Consider the following 16,104-nt stretch of genomic DNA (forward strand, 5'->3'; position numbering starts at 1 on the left):
CCCGCAGCGGGGGGCCCCCGAAAAAGCGCCTGGTCGGGGGAGAGAAAGAGGAGGCGGAGGAGCGGGGAGGGAGGGACGCCGAGAGCTCGCCTGAATGGATCCACCCTCCGGATGGCGGAGCGCGCTGGCTGCAGCCGGTCGGGAGAGCCATGGCGAGCCGCCTCGCCAAAGCTGTTCAGGCGCGGGCGGGAGGGAAAAGGGCCGAAAAAGCGGCCGGAGCGGCGGGGCTTTCGCTGCCGCGGGCTCCAAACATTAAAAAGCAACATTTCGATCGTCTAATAAACCGCCGCCACCCCCTTTGCCCCGTACCGTGGAAGGGAAGCGGGAGAGGCAGCGCTTCCCGCTGTAGCCAGGCTCCTCTCTCCCCCTCTGCAGGCGCCCATAGAAAGGCGGTGGCGGCTGCAGCTCGGCTCCTCTCGCCGCCTCCCCGTCGACCTCCACCCCTTTCTTCTCAACCCGAGCAGGCTGCCCTCGCTTTCAAAGGCGACCCAGACGGGGGGACCCGCTCTCCGATCCCCCGAGCAGCGGCCGCCTGGTTCTCCCTCCCCCCGCCTCCAGCGCGAGGGTTGGCGGCAGAGAAGCGACCGCTGCCACCGCCTCCTCCTTCCTCTCCCTCGCCCTTCCATGGCCGACCCCCGGGGCCTCTGGCTGACGAACGCGCGGAAAACAGTGCAGGACCCCCGCTTCGAGTCCCGCCGCGAACACAGCCCTCCGGCGGGACTGCAAAGGAGGGCAAAGCGCAAGCGCCCGCGGCTCCAGCGTGGTGGCATTTTAAAAAGAAACCCCACAGACACGACCGCCCCCCGAGTCGAACCGCGGCCGCAGCGCTCTCCTTCCCGCTGCACCCCGACAATGAAACCCAGCCTTACCGAGGAAATCGGAGACGGTGGAAGGAGAAAGCAGCCACGGTTGCTGCAAGCAGCCGCCGCCAGCCACCCTGCCCGCCTCCCTCCACCGCCGGAGCCCGAGGAGGTAACAAAGCGCCTCCCTCCAGCCCCAGATGGCGGAGCTCAGCGTCGGGCGAATGGCGAGCTCCACATGCGCTCGCCCTGCCGCAAAGCCAGCCCCGGCTGCAGGCAGCGCCGCCGCGGATCGTGCCTTCGTTCCCCCCTCCCTCTGGTCCGTCCTTTCCCACCCGCCCTACTTTGCAACGGGGGTCCGCTCTGGAGCTGATTCGAGGGGCGAGCCTTTTTTTCCCCCCGGTAGCCCCCTTCGACGCCTGCAACCTACCTGCAGATCGGCAGGCTGGGGCGAAAAGCTCCCCCTTTTCCCCCCTCCGTCTTCCCTGGGCTTGCTTTAGCTGGGAAGCGTTGGTTGAATGCACGCCAGCTCTGCAGCGCTGGCCCCGGGCGTGGACTCGCTCCAGTCCCCGCAGAGAGCTCGCACTTCCCCCGCCTCCATCGCTCTGCTTTTTTCTTCCAATCAGCCGGTCTCTTTTCGGCTCCCGGATCCTTAGGCAACCTCACAGCCCTTCTTCGCCAGTCCCCGCTTTTCCAGCTGCTCCCTAAACTGGGTGGTGAAAGGGGCCATTTGGGCGCAGGGCTTCGCTCGCGCGCGCTCCCTTTGATCTTCCCCGGTTGTGGGTCTGCCTAGCTGTCCCGGTGTGGAGTGTGTGTGTGTCTGTGTGCGTATGTTTTTATTGCTCTTTGCTTTTGCAACACTGTAGTCAAACGAGAGAGAAGAGGGAGGAGGGGAAAGAGAAGGGAAGAGAAGAGAGAGAGAGAGAGAAAGCGAGCAAAGGGGGGAAAAGAGAGAGGGGAGGGGAGAAAAATCTTGCATTTGCTACAAAGCCCTCTTCGTTTGGCGTTTGCAAAAGATCACAAATCACACGCGCTCGATTTTAATTCCTCTTGCGCCCTCCCCCTTCCCTTCTCCCTGCCGTCAAACGATCACATCAGAGAGGGAGGGAGAGACTTCCAAAAATAAAAATATATTTTTTAAAAAAATCAGAGCGAGCTGCTGCCGCTGCAGACTCACCGGATGATTTGAGGGCAGACATATTTTTGGCAACCAGGGGATTTTTTTTAAAGGTACCAGCTTGTCTTGCTCGTAAACAAGGAGGGGGAGGGGGAAAGGAGACTCCTGTGGCTTCGCCCCCACCCCGGTTGTTATTGACACTCGTCTGGACTTGGATTCGAACCCGCGGCATGCGATTGGTAGGCAAATAGATTGTTGAGTCCAAATCCAGCATTACTTTCTTCTTCTCCCCCCCCCCTTTCTTTAAATCTATTTTTTCCAGCTCCACCTTTGTTGTTAAGAGCGTCATCTCCCAATATAGCCAATCAACTGCTTTTGGAGTTGTCTGTCAAATTAACGCTGATTCCAGATCAGCAAGGAAAGGCCACTTTTGCAGACATGTAAAATACAATTAGGAGTTAGTAGTTTAAAAGATGTGGGCAGGAAGCGGATAACTGGAGATCATCCATACAGGCATTTTTTCCTCCCCAGTTAAAACAGGCGTGGAAATAAGCTCTTAAGCCTGTGCTTAATATTTTCTGTACTGGCTTTGCGGTAGGTTAGGAATCCAAAGCAATTTTTTTCTTGTTTCCCCGCCCTTCACAGAGTGGAGATCTAAAATGGAAGGGGGTGGTGGAATCCCATAGCACCTGGTGTATTAATTATTTTTATTGCCTTAAAAACATTAAAAGTACATTTGATATTGTTACAGTGCTATCCTTATATCCTAAATCACAGGGTCACAGACATAGAAGTCTGTAAGCCTGTTTAGAGTTGCATTGTCCATAGCTCAGAAGTAAGTGTTCAGTGGGACTTACTCTCAGGTAATTGTGTATAATTTCATTGTTATTTAAAATAAAAATCCTATTCTTATAATAAAGGGTTGTACTGTCGTAGCAGATTCTGCCCTATGTATTCTTCATTGGCAGCACAGAATACTGTGTGTTCTTTATTGGTGGTGTTAATGGAATTGATAACATTTGGAACCGAGCAGTGTTTGAAGATTTTGGCTGCAATCCCAAGAATGCTTTCCTGGGAGTAAGTCCCATAGGGTTTGCTTCTGAGTAGATTTGCTTGGGACTACTCCCATAGATACCTTATGCAGCTTTCAGAATCGTACCGCCTGGCCTTGTATACTTAGAAGTAACTCTTGCTGAATTCAGGGTACAGAGTTGTTTTTAAGTGAAAACATATCATTGTATGTACTGTAAACAGTTATATATTTCATAATGTAAAAATATTTTTGCACACTAGCTTTTCCCCTTTTGTATGGACTAAACTCTGAACATGGATTTATAATTCTCATATTAAATGTATTCCTTGCTACTGTTCATACTTTTTACTGCTGCTTTTTATGATTCTCAACACCTTTGTTATATCATTTTTAAAATAATCTCAGTTATATAATTTATAAATAATGTCAGTATTAAATTTATTTTACTGATTTCTCATTCAGGGCAGCAGTGAGGATTCTGTCATTCTCTTGTGGTGATTATTCCATCCTCTGTTTTGGCTTGAGAAATGTTCCATTATATTACAGGTTTCAGCCACTGTACAAGGAATAGGCAAAAAAAATTTTTTAACTTCATTTGCAGATGTCCAGTGCAGTTTGCATTGCACATGGATGGGCTTGTTTCCCCTCCCCTTCCCAGCTGGGCAATCCTCTCCTGGTTGCAGCCAAGTGGATATCTGCTGTTGGCTTTGCTGGACTGTGATCTCTTCTTGTAGATTTCAGTCTGCATGCAGTAGAGGCTGTTAAGTTTCATGTGCATAAGAGGGCTGTTACCTTGCTGTCCTCCTTTTGGGCTTCCCAGAAGCTTGAAGTTGACAACTGTTTGAAATGAGACACAACGCAAAACCAAATTTCTGTGGATTTCTGTGTTCAGAAGTCCTGGTAATTCTTTTAAATTTGCAGGGTCCTGGAGGGAGTGGTAAGCCTTTGCTTCTCCGTGTCAAACAGTGCAGAGGGAGAATTAATACTGCCCGCACCTTGGTCCCCATCTAAGTCTGATAACTGACTTTTAAAAAAAAAATTGAGAGGCCTTGATGTGAAAATCCTCACACACGTACAATTTGGCCCTAGCTGTGGAATTAGGTGGAGCCTTGGTTTGATCCATTAGAACTCTTATAATCAGCAGAGAGCTTTTCTAAATGGGTACTTCTCATGGGCTATGATTGAAAGAGGTATTTTAGGTACACTCAAAAGTTTGTGCAATCCCAGGGGGATGCATTTCCCTTTGGACAACGCCCCCCCCCTCTCCATACTATGTCATGAAGTGGCTTGTGACCCAACTATCAGGAGTTTCAAAAGTGATTTTCCCGCAATGTGGGAGGTGTGATTGCTATTAAGGAAACACAAAGTCCAAAGACTCTGGATACACATAACTGACCATACCATTTGAATGATTTTTTTCTCTAATTTTTTGAGCATTCAGGGTTATGGCAGTCCAACCTCACATCCTCCCCACCCCCCTTTCACCTGATATCAATAAATGTGCACTTTTAAAATAGTAAATTTAATGAGTCCATCTTAAACATACAGGAAAGATTACCACTACTAATACAGGTGATAATCAATTCAGTACCACTGATTGTGGAAAATGCCAGAAGGCAAACCTGAAAAAATGCAAATGAATATTTTAGATCTCTCTCTCCCTCTTTTTTTTACAATGTTCTCCGCTTTGGATGTTGTGTATGCATTCCAGGAGTGGGTAGAGATTCCAGAGGCATGCCAAAGCCTGAAAATGTACGCAAGTAATGACTGAAGCTTGCAGATGAACGCATGCTGAATGACAGCAGCCTCATGTCGACAGCCCCGTCTCAGCTGTCAGTTCTCATCCAATCGCTTTATTCCATTCATAGTCCCAATGTGACTGGAAAACAAGAACATTCAAATCAGCCTGGATAAAAGAACCTTTAAACATGAACACCAGCATGTTTATGTTTTTAACACCATGGTGTTCAATTTAACACAAGTGTGGTATAGTGTCAGACTCCAATCTGGAAGACTCAGGTTCCAGTCCCCACTCTGCCACAGAAGATCGCTGCATGACCATGGGCCAGTCACTCAGCCCAACTTATCTCATAAGATAAAATGGAGGAGGGGTGAAGTCATAAGCTGCTTTGGGTCCCCGTTTAGGAGAAAAGCAAGGTATGAATAAAAGTTGCCTCTGTGTCTGACTGTTCACTGCGGATTGTGATAGTGAAATCTCTAATGCAAGCAACAATAGGTGCTGCTAAAGAAATCTGAAATCCCAGAGATATTTTTCTCACAAGGAACTCTGAAGAGTTTCTAAATGATTTATTTAATTTCTGGGTCAATTGAGCTTCCGAGTGGCTTCTGAGTAAATATATTTTGGAATCTATAATGCTGCTATTCTCCACACATTTACTTGGAACTAGTTCCTACAGGTTAGGACTTCCAATGAAATAACTTGGGTTGTGGTAACTAGAAACTAGGGTGTGGGGGGTAAAATTACTGAATTTTGCAATGCAAGTATTATTATCCCCTTAATGATTTTTTAAATTTAAGATTTGTGATTTAGACAATAAATAAGGCCCAGTGGCCATGCATCACCCACCAAATTCCTTGCAACAGGTCTGATTTGGGAAGCCCAAAGCGTTGGCAGTTGGCCAGAACCTTGTTTGTTTATTAATTTTTTAAAATTTCTATGCTGCCTCATCAGTGCCAGCTTCCCTTTGGGATCTTAGAAAGCAGGAAAATCCATAGATGCCTTGTACTTAGGCCTAAGTAAATGTGTTGAATGTAGATACTCATCTGTCCATTTGTGTGTCTTATTTTAATGTTAAATAGAAACTCAATGGAGACAAACCCTTCTGCCTACTCTTCATCCAGATATGTTTGACTTCTAGTATTACATCTGAGTTTGGGGGCGGGGGCAGTGATTGAGGTGATCAAATAGGAATTAAGATGGTGGTGGGGAGCTGCAACGTAAAATACAAAAAGTAGATGTCCTCGCCCACAGATCTCTTCATTGCTTCTAGATTTATAGGTGTCATATCAATGACACACACACACACACTACTACTACTACTACTACTACTACTACTAATAATAATAATAAAATAAATACTTTTAATAAAATTTGTAGTGGGGATCACCAGTCCCTGGTATACTCTCCCTATCAAAACACTTTCAGAGATTGATAGATTACAGCATCTCTATTTTTTGTTTGAGCAGAACATTTTCTGATGCACCACCAATATTGGCAGTCATTGCTACTATGCCTATGACCAGTTTTGCCACTGGGAAGTAGGCCACAGAGAGAAATGCCAGCCTTGCTGGGAAATAGGAATCTGGCAGACAGTTGTTCTGTTGTTGTAGCATGTGGAAAAAATTTGTCACGTGAGCTCCATGGCAGAAGGCAATTCAAAAGATAATGGCACAAATTGTTGCAAAAAGATTAGCATATGGAGTAGAGTGGCAGAACATTGGGGGTGGGGGGCAGGTTTCTTGAGGTTTCACAATCTGCAGTGCCCTTCATGAAACACAGCCAGCAGGCTAAGGTTGCCAAGCCTATAAGTGGGACCTGGATATCTCCTGGAATTAGAACTGATCTTCAGACTACAGATCCTGGAGAAAATGGCTGCTGTGGAGGGTAGACTCTGTGGCATTATACCAAGCTGAAATCCCTGCCCTCCTCCCGCAAATCTCCAAGAATTTCTTAACTCAAGAGTTGGTAACCCTAAGGTTGCCAGCCTCCAGATGGTGGCTGGAGAGCTTCTGGAATTACAACTAATCTCCAGGCCACAGATAGCAGTTCCCCTGGAGAAAATGGCTGCTTTGGAAGGTGAATTACATGGCAATATACCCTGCTGAGCCACCTTCCCTCCCCAAACCCCACCCTCTCCAGGCTCCACCCCTCAAATCTCCAGGAATTTCCCAACCTAGAGGTGGCATCCCTAATTATCCTCCTAGCAGGCCAGAAGTCTGGCTCCGTTCTTTGTGGTACTTAACTACTAAGGCCTTCCATGTTCCACACGCAAATATATCTTTCCCAGGCTTGGGCCTCCTTGCTGCAGAGGATTTAATACTCCTTGCCTGGTAGTAAAGATCACCTGCCATCTGGCCTCCATAGCAGGGATGGGCATCGTGCCAACCCAACTCACTTTTTTTTAAGGTTGCGATATTTTGAGGCATAAGGGAATCGCGGTATTTCAACAACGCACAAATCACACTCTTCTACTCTGGCAGGGAGGCCTGAAACACACTGTAGAGATCCAAAGTCCAAAACTAAAACCCTGTGGCTAGGCCAAATAGAAATTCCCTGTGCTTCCAGTGCCCCCTTGAGGTCCAGAGAAAGCAAAACATCTACCTCTGAAGATAGTGTCATTACTTTTTAAAAATTTAAGCACTATTTAAAATTGCAGTAAAGGACAAGCAAAGGGTGCATTTTTTCCTGTATCTCTGTAGATCTACAAAGAAGTCTCTTTCTACCCCTCAATACTATTTAGAACTTACTACATTTGTATGCAGTTGTACCTCAATTTCTTAAAAGTCATACATAAAGCTGTTGCAGTATACAGATCACTGAGTGATTCCGCACACGTTGGATAATGCACTTCCAATCCTCTTTATAGATCATTTGGAATGGATTTTTGTGTGTGCGGAACAAATAATCCACCTCAAATGATTGATAAAGTGCATTGAAAGTGCATTATCCAATGTGTGCGGAATTACTGACTATCTCTGCGCCTGGCTTTGTTGCTGTGATTATGTTTTCCATCTTACGTTTCCACGAAGGAGTATATGTCTTTTCTCACTCCCATTTTATCCTTGCAGACAACCCTGTCAGGTAGGTTAGACTGAAATGAGGCAACTGGCATGTCACCTGGTGAACTTCAGAGTAGGGGTTCTGAACCTGCACCCCCACCAATCAACAGCTGCTTTATATAGATACTCCTCTGCCATTCCAAGACCATTTTACAGTCCTTCAGCTCACTAACCATAGATGGCAGTGTAGGGATGCCAGTCTCCAGGTGTAGCTGGAGATCTCTGGAATTACACCTGATCTCCAGGGAACAGAGACCAGACCCCCTGAAGAAAACAGCTGCTCTGAAGGTTGATCTCTATGGCATTATACCCCACTGAGATCTCTCCCCTTCCCAAACCCTGCCTTCTCCAGGCTCCACCCCCAAAATCTCCAGGAATTTCCCAACCTGCACCTGGCAACCCTATGGTAATGTAGTGGTTAAGTGGTCAGACTGTAAATCAGTAGTCTGCTAGTTAGAATCCCACCACTGCTTTGAGCTCAGCAGGTGGCCCTGGGTGAGCCACTTCTCTCAGTCTCAGCTATATTGTGGGGATAACAACAGCATTGACTTTGTTCCCTGCTCTGAGTGGGACACTAATCTGCTTAGAAGAGCCTTATTATTATTGTTATGCTTCAAGTAACCTGTTAGTCTTCAGGATACTACACAACTCCTTGTCAGGATTTGCTGGAACAGACTGACATGGTTACCCAATTGGAATTTCTGACCGTCTGGCTCTGCAAATCTACCTAGTTGCCTCTCCTGCCTATGATTTTATAAAGCCCCATTCATCCCTCTTTTTGGTCTGTTAGCAAACAATTGTTAACTGAACACCTTCAGTATAATAATTTTATTAAAGGAGGAATTTTAGTTTACCTTTTAGAAGATCATAACCCTTGTGTTACTTTAAGTGTTGCAAAATTTCTAGCAGAAGTTTATAAAGTTAAATCCAAGCATATAGCTGCACCTGATTGCTGAATGTTTATTAATTTTATTATTAACAGCTACTAATTGCTTGTTTATGCTTATGCTTCTGCCTATCCCTGTCTCTTATTGTAGACTATTATTATTTCTAATGCCAATAAAGGTAATTGATTCGATTTGATAAAGCCCCATTCAGAAGGCCTCATATCTCTTGTATTTTAAACTCTGTTTATACCCGACCTTTCTCCTCAATGGGGACTCAAAACACTTTACAACATTCTCCCTTTCTCTATTTTATCCTCACAACCACCTTGTGAGGTAAATTATGCTGAGAGTGTGTGACTGGCCCAAGGTCACCCCTTGGCTTCCAAGGCAGAGTGGGGATTTGAACCTGGTTAGGTTAACATTCTAATCACTATGTTGACTCTCAGCTACTACACCAGCCCCCCTTGACTGCGACTGACTGCTTCATCATAGTAAAATATGAAGCTGAAGTTGGTTCCCAGTTCCTTATTCACAAAGCCAAACACAAATATTAGGGGAAATTGAAAAGCTCTGCACCCCAAAATAAAATTTGTAGGGGCACATATCATACAGCTCCATATTCAGCTTCTGCCTTGCAGAAGCTTGTATCGGGAATAACTCTGAATAAGGAACTGGGACAGATTCAAGCCCTGTGTGCCCCAAAACTATCTTTGGATCACCTCAAATCACACAGCTCAGCAGTCCAGAGACTGTCCCCTACAAGACTGTTCCCCCTTCCCCCCCAACCAGGCTCTCAAATGGATTAGTTAACAGTAACACTCTGATTCAGGCTTTTAAGTTTGAGCAGGCCCAAGATCAGGCCTGCTTTGAGAAAAAAACTTGTTCTCACTAATACCTCTACTTTTGGATAGTGAAACATTCAGTTATGTGACGGGTTCTCTCCCCTTGCAGTTTGAAATGGTACAGGCTGAGCAGAAAACTACAGAGAACAATGAAAAAGAAGTGATCCTGCCCCTTGGTCAAAAGACTTACTCTATTCTGCTGGGAAAGGCCCGACATTGCAGAGACCAAGATCCTCTGCCTTAGCCCTCTAGAAACTCTTGCCCCTCCAGTTCATGGCACATGACTTTAATAATAAATAGGCACTTATACCCCAGTATCTACACATAGATCAAAGCTCTGTGGTTTTGCATTGCTAACAACAATTGACAAGAAGTGTTGTTTTTTAATAAAAAGGTTTATTGCTTTGTCGTTCAAATCAAGAAAAACAATTGTAATATCAGCTTAAGTCAATCATACCTAAAAATCAGAAATCACATAAACACACCACACATCTGTTGCAAAGCAAAAAAATATTTTTGGTCTGAAAGTAAAAGACACAAATCATATTAAATATTCATTTTAATAAATTACAAAAGACTATAATCGCTAGCTAAAAATGTACAAAATTCCAGACAATAAGGGTTTCTAACTTTATTCAGGGAGAGTGCCTGTGTCTCCGGGCAAAAAATCCCAGCAGGCAAAGCATTTCCTATCACTGGTACTCCATGTTGAGAAAAGACTCCACCATATAGCTATTAAAGTATAGCATTCTTGCCAGGAAAAAAAAATCCAACAACGCTAATTATAATGGGATTTGTGTGGGAGATTACAGCAACCCTTAGAATTTGTTCTTTAATTAGCAGAAGATGTATATGCCGACTCTCAGCCAATGTAGACTGAAGTCATGATGGGTAGTGTTCCATTAGGAAGAGGATGTGATCCAAACTGCCCCCAATGAGCCCCCCAATAATCAAGCCATTTTACTCAGAAATGAAATTGGAATACATCCATAATATTTTCCCCTTCCTGTGCTTCTGTAAAAGCATAGAACATACGTTGGATCAGAGCATGACTTTCTCTAATCCAGCTTTCTTTCTTTTAACAGTAGCCAGTTGGATGTTTCTGGGAAGTTCACAGACAGGAAGACTAAAGTTCTATTAAGCTGTCGTGGCCACTGTCTTAATTTAACCCTTTTTTGGAGTCATTGAAGCTAATGTCCATCACCATATTTTGTGGCAATGAGTTTCACCTGTTGATAATGAATCTCTCTACACGAGACACTTTGGTGCCTGTTCGTCAAGTGTAGGGAGATGCAATGTTAGCTGGGAAGCATAGTTTAAAAAGTCAGAGCTGGCAGAGATTGCTCCTTGGAGTGTTTGTTAATTTCATCTTCGCCTCCCCAAAGGCTCTATCAACTTCATTTCTCCAGTCTAAAACTGTGTGGAATCACAACCAGAGGACAGCAGGAAATGGAAATGGGCTGGAGCTGCCTTCCATAGCCGGACTTGGACCTGGAAAGGTTATAATGGGCTGAAGTTTCCCTTCTAGAATTTCACAGCCCATTCACACAGCTCCAGTATATAACAAAGCCTTTGCCCTGCTGTCAGCACTGTCTTTTTAAACTACCCTTCCCCAGCTAACATTGCATCTCCCAACACATGTTCTTCATGTGTCAGATGTCTCATGCAGACAGACTCCATATTTCGCGTTTTCCCCACAACGTGGCACGACGTTCCGGGGACCGGTAAGCCGTCTGGAAACGGCCAATGTGTCACATGAAGCAATACTGCCTTTAATTTTTCCGAAAACTACTGCCAATCAAGTTAATAGTAACCAGCCATAAATATACAGCAGAGATAAATCCTTGATCATGCAAAGTAACCACATAAAGAGCACCTCTAGTCGTATACAGATAACTTTTCACATATAGTAAATAACCATAGTGTCCTACACATGCCTGAGATTAAAAAGTGGGGGATGCAACGTTGCAAAGTGTAGGCACAATTTTTGGCACTTTTAAAAAAGGAATATATATTCTTTTATGGGGAGATTATATATATCACTCAATGAATCAGCAGGTATTTTTGAACATCTGAAGTGTGAAGTAGCTTTCAAACATGGTTCTTATAGTCACATATACTACTGCCTTCCTCGGACAGAAATGAGAGGCTGGGATTTTGGTGATCCAGTGCAGGAAGATACGGAGACTTTCAAGAGACCTCATATCTATTAGCGGAGGGTGGAGACAGAAGGATTGCCCAAGATCCTGCACTGAGCATTTGAGTGGGGTCTTCTTGGATGGCGGGCAGTGCAGGACCCCTTAGAATATGAAAAAACACACCGCCTTTGTGCTTCAGACACAGGATCTAGGCAAGGCCAGTTGGCTGCTTGCGGAGAAGCAGTACCTAGCGCACTGGCTTGAGATAAGGGAGAGGGTACGGATCCCTTACAGCAAAGCCATTGGTGGACACCCATTATCAAGTCCATGAGTTGGATTGGAGCATGTAAGAATAACTGCTGGTTGATTTTTCTGTATGAAAATACTGTGCAAGAGGAATGCATTATATTCATGCTTGCATAGTTTTGCCTCCCTGGCATAGGTTTTCAAATTTTCTGGCATGTGGTGGCAACCGACATGGGGAAAGGGCAGAGAGGAATGGAGGGGAAGGGAGCAGCGTGGGAGGGAGATCTGCAAGCCTCTTCCTGCATCAAGAAATCCAGATTTTTTAAAAAAAAAAACCACGGTCAGCTTAGATTTTCATGATACTGACCTTTGTCCAATAACAAGCTCCGCACTTGTAAAACACACAGATATAAAAAACACATGTTGTCCCAGCTATTGTATTATATGATACTTATTTTTTCAGTGTAGTTTTTTCCCTGACATTAACAGCCCCCACCCAGAAAGCAAGTGGCACTTGAGAGAGGAGCCATGTCCACTCTCAATAAAGTAACTGCCAGTGGGCACCAGATGCCAGCAGCTCCTATTGAAATAATCTCTTCCAGATGATGCCCAGAGACTTCTTATCACCCTAGTTTTAGCCCCGCATGGGGAAGCTAAGGGTGAACTCATCAATCTATCTTCAAAGAAAATATAAGACCAACTTCAATGCTGTTTTTGTGGGTGCCTCTTTCTATTCTGTCACTGCAGAAGTGATTTTGTGCATCCTTCCTTCACAACCTCTCTCTTGCTCTATAAGTAGGGTTGCGCAATCTGCAGATCAAATTTCTTGTCTGAGCTCACTGTTGGCATATCTTTCTTTTGCCACAAAGGCACCTAGAACTCATAGAATTCAAGGTCTTTGTCTCTTGGGTCTTTGCCCCATAACTAATTTGGTCAAATCTTTTTGGACTCAGCAACCCACATCATTGAGAAAGAACCAGTCATTGTAAAATTTTACTTGGCTTCAGTCATATGTTCAGTCCATTCTAGCATTAGAAGTGTGAAACTCCAACACTAAAGTTGGGTTTTCAGCATTTCTTTCAAAAACTTCAGTGGGCTTTTGTAGGTGTGTAGGTTCTGGTGCCTGATGAAAGCTCCTCCATGCTTGGTAGGACTATTCGTCTCTCTGTGCGCAACTGATAAAACTTCACACACGTGTCTGTGTATGTGTGCACAATCACATGTGCACAAATTCACAAAGGATAAGCAGTGGGGTTGGATGCAGCATTAAAAATGGAGTCCACAGATAAGTTTCCCATTTTTTCGTGATTACTGCATAGCTTTTTAAAAAAATTTGACCCGTATGGGAAGTAAAGGATTTGGGAAAATTTTCACTACAGAGTAGGGTAGCCAACCTCCAGGTGGTGGCCAGAGATTTCCTGGAATTATGACTGATCTCTAGGCAACAGAGACCAGTTTCCCTGGAGAAAATGATGACATTGGGATGTACACTCTGTGGCATTATACTCTGCTGAGGTTCCTTCCCTTGCCAAACACTGCTCTCACCAGACTCCACCCTCAAAATCTTCAAAAAGTTCCCAACTCAGAGCTGGCAACTCTACTACAGATCTATATGACTGGAAGGAGATCTGAAGCGTACGTTAGCTATTTAAGTCCTATGGAATCCTTGCACTGATAAGTGTGCAAGTGAGCCATACACACTTACTTATGAGATGGGTACAGGTGTGAAACCACTGTATACACATATGCATATAGATACAGAGAAATATTCCTCCAGACTGTTTTTGTCCAGTGATTTTGGGGAAGGGCTCTTAGTTCCTTATCTCCCTGGAGGATGTGGCTCAGCAGATGCTCAGACAGGCATCTGAACTTCATCATAAACATCACAGCCTTCTGATTCATCAAAAGTCACTTCAGCATCATCAGCATCCAACTGGAAGGAAATTGCAGAGGATAATGTTAAGATGGCAGCATGGTCTAGCAGAGAGCTGTATATTAATCTTTTATCTGTACAGGACTGATCTGGGGGCTTTGGCCCACTATTACATTCAAAAATGGCTTACACTGTGTCCATTTATCCCAGCACAGTGGCTCTCCAAGATCTTTAAAAGCCATGCTACTGAGATTCTTTGTAGCCAGCGATGCCAGGGAGGACTGACCCAGACTTTTTTGCATTCAAAGCCTCTGAACCCTTCATTATTTCACAGTTTCCTCGTCTGTTCAGTTCCCTGTCTGTAAAGGGGCATAACAGAGATGACCATCGCTTGGTTGCTGGGAGGACAAATATCAAGATTCTCAAATGTTTTGCAAATTAAATCTTTTAAATGCACTCTGTAAAAGACAAGTTGAAGCCCATGAACATTCATTATTGATCTGTTGCACAGGAGACCCATAGAGCAAAAGATTGCACCTGCTCTCCAATGTTTTGGGTCATCTAATCATGTTCAGAGCTCCAGATCTGGGAGAGAAACAGGGCCATTTCCAGATGGCTTACCTGCACCCGGAACGTCGCACCACGTTGTGGGGAAAACGCGAAACATCACGTTTTCTCGCAACATCGCGCAAAACTCACGCGAGAAAACGCAATATTTCGTGTTTTCCCCGCAACGTGGCGTGACGTTCCGGGTGCAGGTAAGCCATCTGGAAACGGCCCAGGTCAAAGAGATTGCCTATGCCCATTCCAGCTTCTGGCTTTCCAGTGTGGCTGGCGGTGAACACCAGCATGCCCCTTTCAATTCAGTTCAGGTGTGTAGCTATGTTGAACTTCAGTAGAAGGGCAAGATACAAGTCCAGTAGCACCTTAAAGACCAACAAGATTTCCAGGGTTAAAGCTTTCGAGAGTCAGAGCATATCTAACAAAGCATATCTGATTCTCCAGCTTATACCAAACATGCGGTTATCTGTCTGCTAATTAAAAAACCATCCCAAGACAAAAACGACATAGACAATGATCACTCAGTCTCTAATCTGCCCTTTCTGGGCAAAGTGACTGAGAAAGTAGTAGCAGGCCAACTCCAGGTCTTCTTGGATAACTCTAGAGCTCTGGACCCTTTTCAGTCTGCATTCAGACCAGGTCATGGGGCAGAGATGGCTCTAGTAACTTTAGTGGATGATCTCTATCAGAATATAGACAAAGACCATGCCTCGTTATTCCTCCTCCTGGATCTGTCTGCAGCCTTTTGACACAGTAGACCATGCCGTTCTGTTGAGGCATTTGGAGACAAAAGTGGGCATCAAAGGATGTACCTTGGATTGGTTAAATTGTTTCTCATGGAACGGACTCAAAGAGTTGCCATTGGAGATCAGCTATCTCCAGAACGGGAATTATCTTGCATAGCTCCACAGGATGCAAACTTATCTCCAATGATATTCAATGTGTGTATGTAAGGCCTTATTCACAGCTATGGAATGGGATGACACCCAACTCTACATCTCACTGTCCAAATCAACATAGGATGCAGTAGAAATCTTGGGTTGCTGCCTGACAGCTGTGGTCAAATAGCTGAAAATGAACAAATTGAAACTGAACCCAGACAAAACAGAAACAATATGCATTGGGAAGGCAGAGATCTTGAAGGACACTGCACTCCCCACTTTTGATGGAGTTCGTCTGACCCTTGCAAACTCAGCTGCCTAGTGGTTATACTGGATCCAGCACTACTGCTAGAAAAGCAAGTTAAGAAGAAACAAAGAACAGAACAAACTGCATGTAGGGGGAAACAAATAATGAAGTTACCAGTCAAATGTATTAAATCACTAAAATATGTTTTAAACACCATGAAAAGTGGAAATCAAACAAGCATAATCAAAGCATAAATCAAAACATACATTCCTTCCATTTGATCTTGAGCAGATGTGAGGAGTGTTGCAGAAGCAAATGTTCTGTCTTTGCTCATTAATCTTTTGTGTTTGACTTATTGAGAGGATTGTACTTGGTGTTTCATTGGTGAGATGTGTTCCCGCCCCTGAGGAGGTATTTTGACGAAACTACAGGCAATACTGCTGGCCCTGGTTGTTAGGCAGCCAGGCTCGTCCTCTGGACATTCGCTTCTGCAACACTCCTCACATCTGCTCAAGATCAAATGGAAAGACTATTACTGGCTTGACAATGCAGAATAGCTCTTCACTTACCGGTTTACTCTTCTTTGTTTGACCTCCATTGGAACCTATGCATCTGGTGGACTTTACTTACTTTTCTGGAACAGCTTAATTTGGGTGATTGTATGCTTTGATTCCTGCTT

The 16,104-nt window shown here is 44.6% G+C and overlaps 2 protein-coding genes across 7 annotated transcripts in view; both read right to left on the reverse strand.

Moving 5' to 3' along the window:
• The window catches only part of UBTF (upstream binding transcription factor), a 60,222-nt gene extending 58,538 nt beyond the window's left edge, over positions 1–1,684 (reverse strand). For 2 of the 5 annotated variants that reach the window (XM_054992213.1, XM_054992208.1), the window contains exon 1: positions 1,231–1,684. The gene's annotated coding sequence lies outside the window, so the exon portion shown is untranslated. Of the gene's footprint in view, positions 1–309; positions 333–869; positions 1,132–1,230 lie in introns of those variants that run through there. The other 3 variants (XM_054992214.1, XM_054992210.1, XM_054992211.1) reach the window with 3 other exon arrangements.
• Positions 1,685–9,855: 8,171 nt separating this feature from the next.
• SLC4A1 (solute carrier family 4 member 1 (Diego blood group)) overlaps positions 9,856–16,104 on the reverse strand; it is a 57,197-nt gene continuing 50,948 nt past the window's right edge. For both annotated transcript variants that reach the window (XM_054992298.1, XM_054992297.1), the window contains exon 20: positions 9,856–13,796. In XM_054992298.1, coding sequence (XP_054848273.1) covers positions 13,716–13,796 — 81 coding nt within the window. In that variant the 3' untranslated portion in view covers positions 9,856–13,715. The remainder of the gene's footprint in view (positions 13,797–16,104) is intronic.

Source organism: Eublepharis macularius, chromosome 12 (genome assembly GCF_028583425.1).
Source record: "Eublepharis macularius isolate TG4126 chromosome 12, MPM_Emac_v1.0, whole genome shotgun sequence".
Classification (NCBI taxonomy): domain Eukaryota; kingdom Metazoa; phylum Chordata; class Lepidosauria; order Squamata; family Eublepharidae; genus Eublepharis; species Eublepharis macularius.